This window comes from Peromyscus maniculatus, chromosome 2 (assembly GCF_049852395.1).
Source record: "Peromyscus maniculatus bairdii isolate BWxNUB_F1_BW_parent chromosome 2, HU_Pman_BW_mat_3.1, whole genome shotgun sequence".
In the NCBI taxonomy this organism is placed as follows: domain Eukaryota; kingdom Metazoa; phylum Chordata; class Mammalia; order Rodentia; family Cricetidae; genus Peromyscus; species Peromyscus maniculatus.
Window position 1 is genome coordinate 1,816,944 of NC_134853.1, and position 14,445 is coordinate 1,831,388.

Here is a 14,445-nt window from a genome sequence, read left to right on the forward strand (position 1 = left end):
AATTACAACTTCAGAACTTATCTCTTCTGGTCAAATAAACCCAAACATTTCTTTCTTAACACTGTACTTTAAAAACAATCTTTTATTTCAATGACAAACAGCTACTATAAATAGAGAGTTGCTGAATTTCAAGCAAACTGTGAAAAGGAATAATTATGTACAGAATACAAACATATTCTTTGGAGTTCACTCGCATTATTTCCTGATCATCTCATTCTTAAAATGAAAGGGTAATTACCTGGATATATGGAAAATGCAACTTAGATCTCCATAGAAACCAAATGAACTCAGAAAACACTACTATTTCAAGTATCATCAACTACCCATATTTTACCTAAATTTTGTGTATTAGTTCCCTAAGAGTTCTGAAATAAAAAGAAAAGAACATTAACATTTTGATAATGATGGATAATATTCTTCCTCCAAACAAACATGGAATTCCTTTGATAATTCACACTACAGGTGACACAACTTTCATAATTGATTGAAGTATAAGTCACGGTGACTGCTGTTGTCCTGGCCACAGAGATCCACCTTTGTAACACTTGGGCTATCTTATTAGTACCAAGTAGTTAACTGTGATCAAAAGTATTAGGACCTAATATCTCAGAATTTGCAGAGAGAGAGAGAGAGAGAGAGAGAGAGAGAGAGAGAGAGAGAGAGAGAGAGAGAGGATATATTTTATGCATAAAAACTTGAGGTCAAAGCAGGGTAAAATTAAGGGTCTTATTAAGTCAAATAGCCGAGGAAAGTTTACCAACAATGCATTTGTCCAAAGAAACTGAAAGTACTATATCCCCAAGAATACGATAGGATGAGATATGAATACAGAGGGAATTGCCATGTATTGGTACAGATTTTAATTTTAGGAATATCAGTTCCCTACATGATGGTAACAAGCAGCCTGCTTAAACCCAGGAAATGGAAATGCAGTTGCTGCATTTCAAGATCTCATGTCCAGTGGAAGGCTGACTGAGTCAAGGCAAACATAAAAAGGGTGGCGGGGGTAGGGGGCGGGAGAAAAAGCAAAACAACCAGTTCCTATGGGTCTCAGAAATATTAGAAATAATGTTCACCTTTATTTGCTAAATCAGTAATATTTTTTAAAGTACCAATGTTTAAAGGTCTAGAGCAGTTTTTCCCTTCCACTTCCCTGCCTTCCCTGCTTCCTCACATCCCTCCCTCCCTTCTTTCCATTCTTTGCCTCACTCTTTATTTGCGTATTTAAACCATTAGCCCACAATGAAAGGATTTTTAACTTAAGCACCATATACTCCAAACCATATAAAACACCATGACCTGTGCCTGAAAATGAAGATGCCATTTTAAGGAAGAGTAAGTACTTTTTGCACACAAGCTGCCCCTCTGAAATATTTTCCTGTTCAGCCGTGGAATCCTTTTCTTGTCAAGATAGGACAGCAGTGTTTGGGAAGCATCAGCAGGCCAACAGATGCTTAGAATCAAATGACTTAATAGGCATACACATTTTTTCCCCAAATAATTGCAAAGCTTTGGTTTAGCCCTTTGCATACCTTGCATAGTTAATTAGCTAGGCCTTAATGTTTACATGCAATGAGAGTATCTACAGCTATAAACTACATAATTTATAATTGATGTAAATGGGTGTTATTATGTCAATTAGGCAGCTGTGTCCTCCACCTCTTGGTAAACAGCTATGAGTGATAAACTGAGTTTGCAGAGAGCTACCTTCTTCTCTTCATAACAGATAAAAATAAATTACCCAGGCAGACCAAGCTGTCCAATTGTTCTCTGGTGAAGTGGATGGAAAGTCCAGGCCCTTTCTTTTGACCTGTTGACTGCAGGAAGCTGTCAATTTCGTCACGCAGTGCTTCCATGTTTTCTGGGTGCCGAAGAAGGTAATACATTGCCCAGAACATAGTTGGAATGGTGTTTGCCAGAGAGGCCCAGAGAAAGCCAAGATGATGTGCTGGGAGAAAATAAGTGAAAAGGAAGATTAATAGCGTTTATTACACTGATTAGATTTGCAGTGTGCTAATTAAAAGATGTTAGGACACAGACCCAGCCAAGGATCAGTGCATGCTAATGAGAACCAATAGGCTTCTGAAGTCTAATTTTCTGCTTAATGAGAATAGTTTAAAATGTAATGTGTGTTGGGGGGGCAGGAAGGTGGGGGATGAGATAAGGGGAGTAAATGCCGCTTAGTTATACTCTTTCTCATTATCATCATTAAGTATCTTGTTTTACCACCTCAGCAAAAAAAAAAAAAAAATCAATTATCACAGAGGGTTGTTTCAGAGTAAAACATTTTATCACTAGCCAATTAGAAAGAGCATAAAAATTTTCAAGGTCGCCATTTTTCTTTTTATCTCAAAGGTCTTCTGTAAATTATTTTATTTTAGTGAGTAATCATTCAGAACTTTCTTACCTCCTATTTCAAAGTCTTCACGCCTATAGTGTTTCTCCAGTATATCTTGCCTTTCCCGAACAATTTCTGACCATCCATGCATCTGAGCTAGTTTTTCTGATGAGAGGCATTTTATAAGTTTCTTCTGCATAGATTTCACATTTCTTAAAAGCTGAATGGGTATATCAGATATTAAGTATGGGAACATATCATCAAATTTTAAAAAATCATCTCTTAGTTCACTGATAATTTTTTCCCTGTCACCAGCAAGAACTTTTCCATATACAGTTGTAAACGTGGCCTCAAATACCAGTGAGCTACAGAATGAGAACAGTCCTGTCGTTTTCCAATCTGTGCCTTTTAGTAGTTGGGGCTCAAGTATTTCTTTTAGTTCTTGGATCATGCTTCCTAGGAGACTGTCCAAAGCTTTGCCTTGTAAAAGCAGGTAAGCTCTGTGAATGTCGTCATTAAGGTCATCATCAGCTGGCAGCTTCTTGATGGAGAAGGCTTTTGCTGATAACTTTCTGCTGAACGTCCCGAAACTTAATTGTTTGGAGTTTCTCATTAGGAGATGGTACTGGAAAGGGTTCAGAACAAACGTAATGTACTTCCCTTAAAAAAAAATAAATATGGTTTATTTGATAGCAAGACAAAACACATATCTGAAGTCTGAAAATATTTAAATCAAAATTAGAGACTTTACTAAGAAGTTAATAGTTTTAATACACCAATTTAACAGACATCCATTCCACTCAAAGGCCTACTCTGCACCCTTTGAAAATGAAGGATGATGTGAAACACCCGTGGAAGCTAGAAGGTAAATTTCTTGAAGATTTAAATTTTACCGCTCACTAGGGCCTGTCTCTCAACACTGGCACAAACTTTGGAGAGTTCCTTGCTGAACCCCTGTATTCATCAACTGAGAGAACCAGGGACTGCTGAGAAGCAAAGTCTGCACAGCGAGGTCTTTGCCTTGCACCTTGCTTATCCTCACTCAGCTCTGGTCTCTCACTGCAATGCTGCTTTAAGATTCCTTCTGACTAGAACTATTCTATGCAACCACAACATTTAACGAGTATCTTCTTTTTAAAAACACACATTGCATTTGGATAATCCTTCAGTGTTCCTGTTCTGCAATTAGTGTCTGTACTCAATTCTCTCTCTCTCTCTCTCTCTCTCTCTCTCTCTCTCTCTCTCTCTCTCTCTCTCTCTCTCTCTCTCTCTGTGTGTGTGTGTAGCTTTCTTAGATGAAAAACTTCCAATTGCGATTTATGGTAATTCCAAATGTGTTTGTAAAACTTAATCATATTGGTACAAGACATTTTAGATAAAGATTTGGAATCATTGTCAACCAAATCCTAGAGACAGTATAAATGTGTTTTTATTTGGCAATTTAAAAAATACAGCTTAAGTGTTAAATATATATGTGAATATATATGATGTGATTCATTTTCCTTACAGTGACTTTTATCCACTCCATTTCCCCTTGATTCATTTCACTGAGCAAGGCGAGACAGAAGTGAGGGAGAGCCTGTTGCTCATTCTGGTTGGATACAACGCTGCCTTCTACAAAGGAAGCACAGTTTTGTTCTCATTCATTCTTTGTTTTGTCTCAGGAACAGCAAAAAGGACCACATTGGATTTGGGCACTTTAAATCACTTGCTTTATCGTTATAACTTAATTAAAACGGCCAGCATCTGCCTAACAAATAATCGGGGATGCAGGAGTCAATTTTCTCATTTTTCAAAAGAGATAATTTTAGGCAAAGCTGTGTATTTTCACAGGTGATGATTCATGCATCCTTCTTCCCAAATGAAGGAGTTTTGTTAAATATTAATAGGATGCTTTTAAATTAGTATCAAAAATACAGAGAATATATACAAGATTTAATTTGTATAACAATTTTGGGGAAATATTTTGAATTTTTTATCAATTTTTTTTACATTCATCTAAATCCAAAGATATATATATATATATATATATATATATATATATATATATATATATATATATATATATCAGCCCAGGCAATATCAGCCATTACAACTTGGCCTTTGAAGTAGAGGCCTGATAAATACTGATTTCTGCTCTGTCTCCAAGTCATTAGAAATAGACACATTCTTATTATTTCTCTCCCTCCCCCTCTCCCCCCTCTTCTCTCTCTGTCTCTTCTTAATTTTCTCCCTTCCTCTTTAACTTCCCCCTATCAGAAGAAAACATCAGGCTTTTAATATAATATAAACAGGGAATAAAAATATAATAAAAATAAAAATATAAACAGGGAATATGAAATAATTGGTTCAAGTCAGCAAACAAATTTAACATATTGTAAAAACTAATCATGTGTGTGCTGTCTGGTGTGCAGGTGCACAAGTGCTATGGCGGTGCGTGTGCCACGCTGTGCCTGTGAAAGCCAGAGGACAACTTTGGGAAGTTGGTTTTGACCTTTCACCTTGTTGCTTCTGCTATTGTGCTATATACCCAAGGCCAATGGGCCACCAGGCAATTTTCTCTTCTTTGCCTCTCATTGTGTGTGTGTGTGTGTGTGTGTGTGTGTGTGTGTGTGTGTGTGTGTTGGACTGTGCCTGCCACGTTTACCCTTTGAACCAGGCCCCTATTAATACATTCATAAAGAAAGTAGTTGTTTGTCTCAGGTCGTGTGTGTGCACATGTCTGCTGTTGGGGTGTTGTGTGGGTGTGTGCATGTATTTGTGCAAGTACATGTTCACACGGAGCACAGACACAAACACTAGTTGTCTTCCTCAACCACTCTCCATCTTATGATTTGAGACAAGATCTCTCACTGGACCTGGGGCTCATCGACTCAGCGAGGCTGGCTGGCCAGTGAGCTCCAGGGAATCTGCTTGTCTCCACACACTTACACACACACTCATCCATCACTGGCTTCTGTGCTGGTGCAAGGGGTCCAAAATCAGGTTCTTATTCTTGTGAAATTAACTGGCACAGTACCAACTGAACATTCTCAAGTCTTTGTAGTGAATTCTTTTAAAGGACCATCATGGAGAAGTCCAAAGTAACTTTTAGCTCTAGGGTCTGTACCTTTTCTTCCTTATTCCAATTTTAGTTTTCTTCCCCAACAAGACATCGCGTCCTTGCCTTTTACCTTCACCCCTTCTGAAGGACATGCAGATCGCTTTAGAACTGGACGTTTTGGTTTTCTGATTTTACTTTTCAAGTTGGTTTGGAAGTACCAATAACCCTGGAGATTTTAGCTGGCTTTCCAACTTTTAATCTTCAGCATAAACAATTTAAGCTAAGTTTTCCAAAATTAATATTAATTTAAACCATCTGTCCACCATCTGCTAATGTGAGATGCAAAACCAGAGTTTCTTTGTGTTCCATAATCAGACAGTTAGGAAAATACATATACATTTATAAAATGAATTTAAATTTCCTAACAAAGAAATTTTTCTGAAAAGTTATCTTGAAGGCTATGAATGCTCACAGAGAAATTAACTTTTGCTCAGTGTGATTTTATGCAAGTGAATGCCAAGTGTCAATAGGCATGTGCCTAGTTCATAGAGATTCCAATGTAAAACAATACCCTCTGCTATGTTTTCAAAAGGAAAATGCTGTCAGAGTGGATATAAAATATTGATTTCAAGAATTTTAGAGTTTGCATTTGTCTAAAATGTAAATGTCAAAATGAGGCCCATGTCTGAAAAAATAAAGTATAAAATAATTTTTCTGCCCATTGCATTTGAAATTGGGCCAACAACTTTAATATCTCCCTTGCCAATTATTTCATTTTTCTTCCCTTTTGTGGAGCAGACTGTGACTATTAATCCTAGCATTCTTAGATAAGCCATCAATGCTTTGCCAACCCAATAGTCTTTTATTTCTTTCTTTATATTATTTCCTTGTGAAGCTAATGCTCCATAATTCAAACTAGTTTGATAAATGTGATTTTGAACAGATACCTAAATCACCTTGAAGTTCAATACACAAGAAGTCTAGCTTTTAGATAATAAGTGAGTTTTGCTGTTTTCATGTATGACGTGATAACAAGAAGACATTGGCCTGGAAATTCAAGTCAACCGTTCAGTCAATAAAATATATAAAAAATGATTTCAAATAATTTTTCTAAAATTATAAGATTTTAATCTCCTTGTGTAGGAAATTCTCCAGCAATTTTGAGTTGAATGTCTCCCTGTAAGCATCAGTTGGGAAGCTGAACAGGTAGTCAGCTTTTTATTTGCTGAGAATGACCACCATTGTGTATCTCCTCCCCCTTATTAGGGAGATTTGTCTAGCAGTTGACAATGATGTACAGTAGAGCTTCTCTGGGGTGACACTCAGGGAAAGTGATTCCATTGCACTAACACACAAAAACAATTAGAAATTATCTTCTGGGGGCAGGTCATGAATGTGGTTTCCCATAGAAAACTGTACCTTTTCATTTCTTTATTAAGGTGACAATTGTGTCCCATGAGACTTTTGGGGTTGGCAATTATTTGTGCATGCTGCAGAAAACACACACTCACTAAAGACACATGACAAGGATAAGGGTGGACAACTTTGTCCTTCATTTTTTTAAATGAGCTATATCACAAACTGATCATCAAAACCATGTATTCACAGACCTTTTCAATAGGGATGTATTCAAACTAATGTAGGGGGAGTGGGAGACAGGCAGCAGAACTATTCAGTGGTGGCTGTTTATTACTGAGTTCACAAGCATAACGATGGCTAACTTATTTAGGCAGTCAGTGTTTAAGTCAGTATAAGGCTTCTTAGAATTCAAGATTAAGATATCATATGTGAGCATGGATTGATTGCTTTTGCTTATTTGGTTTGTATGTGTTTATGTGTGCATATGTGCTTGTAAACAACAGAAGTTAACCTCAGTTATTGTTCCTCAGGTGCTACCCACCTTCCTTTGCTTAAGAAAGGGTCTCTTCCCACTGCACCAAGGCTGTGCTAGGCTCAGTGAGCTGGGCTTTGCTGACTCCCCATGGGAGACCTCGATTTTGGGGATGTGGGGATGTGGGGTGGCTTGGGAAAGAGGGCTGGGGAGTGGGAGGAGGGAGGAGGGGGGATCTGTGGATGGCATGTGGAGTGAGTAGAAAATTTCTTAATAAAGAAAAATAAAATAAAATAAAAATAAATAAATAAATAAATAAATAAATAAATAAATAAATAAATAAATAAATAAAAAGAAAACCTGGCTAGAAACAAGCTAAGCTAAGGTTGAGCATTCATAAGTTAAAAAAAAAAAAAAAAAGGTCTCTTACCAGGACCTATGGCTGGCTGCCTGGGATCAGCTAAATAGACAGGGAGCCCATAAATCCCTTTGTCTCTTCCTTTTTAGAATTGGGACTGTAAGTGCATAGCCCCCACGTGCAAGAACTTTTCAACTGACCTATTTTTCCAGGCTTCCTCCTTTATAAAATAAAGTTTTGTTTGGTTTTTACAGGATGCTGCTGGCTGGTCTCAAACTCAAGACCCTTTTTCCTAAATCTCCCAAGTGCTGAATAAAACTATCCAAACAGTCTACAAGTTTTTGTTGAATCATTTTAGGCAACTTTTGTATAAGGTCTTAAAAGAGAAAGCTGGAAGGTCTAATAATTTTTGTATTGCTCATTGGAAATTTGAGATACATTTTTTTAAAGTTATTTTTCAAAAAAGCTTTGCTTTGCAGCTTTGGTTTAGCCCCAAGTTCAGCTAGAAATGAAGCACTGGGTACATCCTCTTTATGTACCTGATAGAATTTCATCAGCTCTAAGATGTTAGAGGTTTTCCCCATCAAACATTCGTTATGAATAAATTAGCACTGAGCTCTGGATTATATTGAGGGTCATAACAGAAAAAGAAGGAGATGGACAGGTGAATTGGTGGTAAACCCTTGTGGTATGAATTGCCCCGAGCAGATGTACTGAGGGTAACTGGGCCCCAGTGAAGGGGTTCCAAAGGTTGGGTGATATGTCCAGGAAAGGATCTGAAGAGGAAGTGATGTGCAAGAGGAACTCAAAAGTCAGTCAAGAGCAGAGTTCTGGCAGAAAGAAGTGCAAGAAGGACCAAGGCACAAAGGCATGGTATATGTGAAGCAATGTTCCAGCAAGAAGGCATGTTAATGAGAATGTAAGCACAAGATAGTAAGAAGGGATGGAAGTGGACTCGATAGGGGTCTTGGGAAGATCATATTGAGTATTACAATTCTTTCTAAGATGCATGATTGTTTTTATTTCCCCTTTTCTGAAATTATAGTTCGTGCAATTATCATTGGAAGAAATTTGTCAGCTGTCAGGGGAAAGAGTAAGTTGTAATAAAACTAATGTTGCCTGTTCCTGAATGGAATAAAACTAACCTCGTGGATGAGTCAATCAAGTTGGATCTCCATCCTTTAATTACTCAAATGGTACATTTACATGGTAGTCAGTATGTACAGTTATGTCTGATCTTCAGCAAAGTCATTACAGGCAGAGGATAGAACTAGTTCCTTAGGAGTAGAATAGAGAGACTACAGGGGAAAATATAATGGTAGAAAGATGTGTATACATAAGGTACAATAAGGACAATCAGAGTCAATAGAGTAAGTTGAAGTTTCAAGACAGTTGGAAGCAACTGAATATTTCAGGCCAGGCGGCAGTGGTGCACACCTTTAATCCCAGCACTCCGGAGGCAGAGCCTGGCGGATCTCTGTGAGTTTAAAGCCAGCCTGATCTACAGATTGAGATCCAGAGTGAGACACCAAAACTACATAGAGAAACCCCATTTCAAAAAAAAAAAAAAAGAAGAAGAAGAAGGAGGAGGAGGAGATCATTAAGGGCACTAAGAAGAGCTAGTTAGGCTAACTTAACTTTGACCATGAGTAAGAGTACCATTAGGGAAACTCTAGAAGATAAGTTACTCAAAATAGCAAATGCAAGTCACTTTCTAAAAATATCTAGGAGATAGAGATAGAGATGGATATAGAAATATAGATAGAAGGATGTAAGGAGGGATACAAGGAGGGAGGGGAGAAGAACAAGGAGAGGCAGGGTAGGAAAGAAGTAGGGTATAAAGGAAGGAATAAGGGAGGGAAAGAAGGAGGGGGAGGGAGAGATGGAAAGAAGAAAGGAGAGAGAGAATATTGAAAATAAAATGAAAGCAGGAGACATATAATATGGCTCTAAGCTAAGCGCAAAATCCCAAAGTGAAGAAACAAAGGCATGAGATAAAGGACTTGTGATGTAACAAGGAGAGTCATGGGGACAGGTATGTTGTTGGGGAATATCATTTTAAAATGTGTTACTTTTGTTTATGTTGCATTTGCTTCTCTGTGAAGCTGTGTTACCGTGGCTATCCAAAACACCTGATGGTCTAATAAAGAACTGAACAGCCAATGGCAAGGTAGGAGAAAGGATAGACAGGACTGGCAGGCAGTGAGGATAAATAGAAGGAGAAATCTGGGAGAAGAGAGGAGTAGAAGGAGCCAGAAAAGGAAGAGGACATCAGGGGTTAGCCACCCAGCTACAAGGCAAGCCACAGAGTAAGAAACAATGAGATGTATACAGAAATAGTGAAAGATAAAATCCCAGAGGCAAAAGATAGATGAGATAATTTAAGTTAAGGAAAGCTGGCTAGAAACAAGCCAAGCTAAGGCCAGGCATTTATAATTATGAATAAGCCTTTGTGTGACTCATTTGGGAGCTGGGTGGTGGGCCCCCCAAAAGAGCAAAAACCTCTAACAACAGTATGTGTTTTGTTTTTAAAGCATTTTGAAAATTTGATTTACACTGAACAGTTTAAATGCAGAAGTGTACTCCAGACCAGTGTTGGCAAAGAAGGGGAAGATTATGTGGAGAATTCAGATTTTTAGAGTTGTGAAACCATTCTTTATGGTACTGTAATGGTGTGTATATGACATTATGCATCTATGAAAAGCCAAAGAATAACACAAAAAGTAGACTGGAAAGCAAATAAGGGGGCTTAAAAATGTACCAACATCAGCACATCAGTTGGAATGAATGTGCCATACTGAGATGAGACATTATTAGCTGGAAACCTGTGACCAAGGGAGAGTGTATATGCGTACTCTCCGAACTATCTGCTGAACTTCCTTATACTCCTAAAACTGCTCTATAAAGAAATCATTCATTCAAAATGCATCCTAGCTCTTTTCTTCTCAAAACAACCAAGTCAACCCAAAACAAACTGGCAAGTGACGACAGGAGAATGATGTCTTTAGGAGGTGGGAGAGGGTCCTGTAACCAGGCTTTATATAAGATCACTCACTGGACTAACACATGCCATTCTTTTGCAATTGCTCTGTGGTGCTAGATGAGTGTTCCACATTTTGCCCATGAACAAATATGAAGACATTAAAGAGCCAGCAAGAGATTATGCCACATGCAAAGTCCTTGAGCAGAGCATCTTACCTGAAAGCAGCACAGTGAAAGTATCACCATATTTCCTTCGAAGAGTTTTCATGAAAGCTACTGGGTTTTTTTTGATCTTCAGGGTAATGCCAAGATAAGGAAGCCAACCTTTTATCAAGGGAGGTTCACCAGGCCTCCTATGAAAAGAAGAGAAAAATCAAAGAAAAATGAAATCATCCACATTTTAACGCACACGGGTTATTTATCCAGTCTAAATCAATGGCTTGAATAGCACAGCCTCTGTCGGTTCACCTCTTCATTGATTCTTATGTCATCATCAACATGGGCTTGTAGTTTCTTCAGCTTGTGTGGATAGAGGGGAGGTAGATCAGTTCCTTACTTTTGCCGAGCAACTTTTCATACCTTTTTCTTATAAGGATTCCACGGCTGCTAGACAGCTAAGCCATAGTCTGATGTACTTATCTATCACATGTTCAGTTTTCCATCCTTGTAACACTAGACACCTGAAGGGTCTGTGACTCAGTGGATTAGTAGGTAACCAAATCAATTCATAGAATTTATTTTGCAAAATTGTCAGTTTGGTATGATGCTGATTAAAAAAAAAGTTAATTGCCTGATTTTTTTTTGTCTTTTATAATTCACGCTATAAATGTTACCTACTGAATCTAATAAGAACTGAGCTTGGTTATTTTATTTTTATAATTTTTGTTGTATGTATATGGGTGTTTTGCCTGAACCTATGTTTGTGTACCAAGTGACTGAGGAGGTCAAATGTGGCATTGGATACCCTGAAAGTAGAGTTACAGACAATTTAGAGCCACCATGTGGGTACTGGGAATCGAACTGGGGTCTTCTGAGAGACCACAAGTATCCTTAATCTCTGGGGTTCCTCTTTAACAAACCCCACCAATTTTGTTTTACCTAACATTTGTGGTTGATGGTTATGTACTTGGCAAGTGTGATGGCCGATTTTAATTGTCACCTTGACACACTTGGGAAGAGGAAACCTCAATCGAGTAATTTCCTCCATCAGAGTAGCCTGTGAGTATGTCTGTGGGATGTTTTCTTGATTGCTAAGTGATGGAAGAGGGTCTAGTCCACTGTGGGCTGTTACCCCTGGGTAAGTGGCCTTGGATATTATAAGACAATTGGTTGAAACTATGCTCTAGCCAGAAGGAGGGAGAGAGAGAGAGAGAGAGAGAGAGAGAGAGAGAGAGAGAGAGAGAGAGAGAGAGAGAGAGAGAAGGAGAGAAAGAGAGATAGAGACAGGAATGGGGAGAGAGAGAGAGAGAGAGAGAGAGAGAGAGAGAGAGAGAGAGAGAGAGAAAGAGAAAGAGAGATAGAGACAGGAATGGAGAGAGAGAGAGAGAGAGAGAGAGAAGGAGAGAGAGAAAGAGAGAGAGAGACAGGAATGGGGAGAGAGAGAGAGAGAGAGAGAGAGAGAGAGAGAGAGAGAGAGAGAGAGAGAGAGAGAGAGAGAGAGAGAGAGAGAGAGAGCTCTTTGGTCTCTGCTTCAGTTCCTGCTTGAATTCCTGCCCAATACCTCTGAACAGTGGACTGTGGCATGGGATTATGAGCCAAATAACTCATTCTCACCTAAGTTGCTTTTGGTTAGAGTTCTGTCACAGTCACAGAAAGCAAACTAGTATACTAAAGTGCTGTGGGATAGGCCTAAACTAAGATAGAATTAAACTACTTATAAACAATGCATCACAATTGCTGATTATTTCATTTCATAGATTCCCATATTATATTTCATAGTAGCATGGAGTGTTCAGTTACATGGACTCAGTCATTTAATTCCCAAATGTATGCAGAAGCACTTACATCTTCCCACAAATACAGGCTATGAGTTTATTAAATATCAATAAGACTCCATTGTATTTATGTATGCTAAAGTTTTAGGGAAATGGTGCACTAGGGGACTTAAAGGTTTTCAAAACATCTTAATGATTTTTTACAGATTAAATGGAGGTGTGCTCTTTAGAATGAACAAATCATATTATTCACTGTGTATGTTTTCCATTTATTTGGTTGATCAAAGAGTTTAGAACCAGATGTCATCTTGAAGGCTTTAGTGTATTCTTTTTGTTTTTATGGCCAAAGGATCTCAGGTCTCAGATGTCAAGACATTTACCTAAAGATTAAGGACATGTTGTAAGCTCTGCAGCCCCACATTTGTGCTTTCAACCACCCAGGAAAATAAGTCAATCCATGAACTCAATAAAAACATCCCAGCAACGTAGCTCTCTGGCTGAACTGATAGACACATGCGGTAAACAGTCTCCTGCACATCTGAGAGCTCTTGCTCGCTCTGGTGTTAGATGTCACATAGTTTAGTTGCCAGAGTGAAGCTCTTTGTTATCAGCTGTCAATCAGGCTGGAATTACATAATCAGAGAGTGACAACAAATTAACTTGAAAAACAAGTTACATTATTGAGAATAATAAAGATGCCAGTATAGACTGTGGGGGATAGCTTGGAGGTAAAGTGCTTGCCTAGTTTGTGAGACTCTGGGTTTGATTCCTGCCACCACACACAAAAAGGAAACCCACAGAACCTTAGCATAGTTTTCCTAAGTTTTATATTTTATGAAGAATTTTATTGAAATAATGAATAAAATTAGGATTGTTTGTTAAGTATTACTAATAAAGTAATTTTTTGCTGTTGTTGGTTTTTTTTTTTGTTGTTGTTGTTTTGTTTTTTGAGACAGGGTTTCTCCTTGTAGTTTTGGTGCCTGTCATGGATCTTGCTCTGTAGACCAGGCTAGACTCAAACTCACAAAGATCCAACTGCCTCTGTCTCCCAGGTGCTGGGATTAAAGGCATGTGCATGCACCACCATTGCTCAGCCTCATAAAGTAATTTTTAAACATGTGAAGCATTCCTTAAAATACTATGAATTAAAGTTTCTTCTTCTTTGATCTCTGACATTAGAAACTTATATTTCAAAATTTCTTTCAGTCATTTATTTGATAAATACAATCTGACTTAAGATAAAAATAAGATAAACAGAGTAATCATTTTTTTTAAATCCCAGAAAGGATCAAAACAAATATTCAAAAGGACTTCAATTTTCTGATCCATCTGTGAGACAGCATGTTTCACTTTGATCAGTCACAAATATTACTTGCTCAGATCTAATTGAAGGTCAAGATTATGGACATCTCAGCAAGGGCTTTTATGTTGCTATATTAACCTTATCAGAAGTCTTCATTCCCCACATACCTACACAGCAGACTTACAAACGGCAAACCTTGCCACTGTGTGTGTGTGTGTGTGGGGGGGATCAAAACAAAATCCGAGTTGCAATAGAAATCAAGGGAAGACTTTACTTTCTTTATTTGAAAGGCAGTTTACTTTATTGCTAATTTAACAGATATTCTAGTGTTTAAGTATATATGCAGAGACACTTGAAAACACAAGAAAAAAACATGGATGTTATTCTTCATACCTTCTATTTTCTTTTAAATATTTTAAAAATTATATGTTTTGACCATACGTAATTGTTTTAGCTATCCTGTGATTTTTGCTTTTCTATATGAAGCTGGGTATTATTCTTTATAGGTCTGTAAAGAATTGTATTGGAATTTTGATGAGGATTGCATAGAATTTGTAGATTACTTTTGATAAAATTGCAGTTTTTGCCATGTTAATCCTACCAATCCATGAGCATGGGAGATCTTTCCATCTTCTAATATCTTCTCCAATTTTTTT

General features: G+C 37.8%; 1 protein-coding gene across 6 annotated transcripts in view; it reads right to left on the reverse strand.

Moving 5' to 3' along the window:
- Window positions 1-14,445, reverse strand: part of Cyp7b1 (cytochrome P450 family 7 subfamily B member 1) — a 174,987-nt gene that overhangs the window by 28,568 nt on the left and 131,974 nt on the right. For 5 of the 6 annotated variants that reach the window (XM_015993517.3, XM_042270670.2, XM_076563659.1 and 2 more), the window contains 3 exons: window positions 10,769-10,905; window positions 2,408-2,998; window positions 1,742-1,948 (listed from right to left, as the gene is read on the reverse strand). In XM_015993517.3, the coding sequence (XP_015849003.2) occupies window positions 1,742-1,948; window positions 2,408-2,998; window positions 10,769-10,905 (935 nt within the window). The remainder of the gene's footprint in view (window positions 1-1,741; window positions 1,949-2,407; window positions 2,999-10,768; window positions 10,906-14,445) is intronic. The other variant, XM_076563661.1, reaches the window with a different exon arrangement.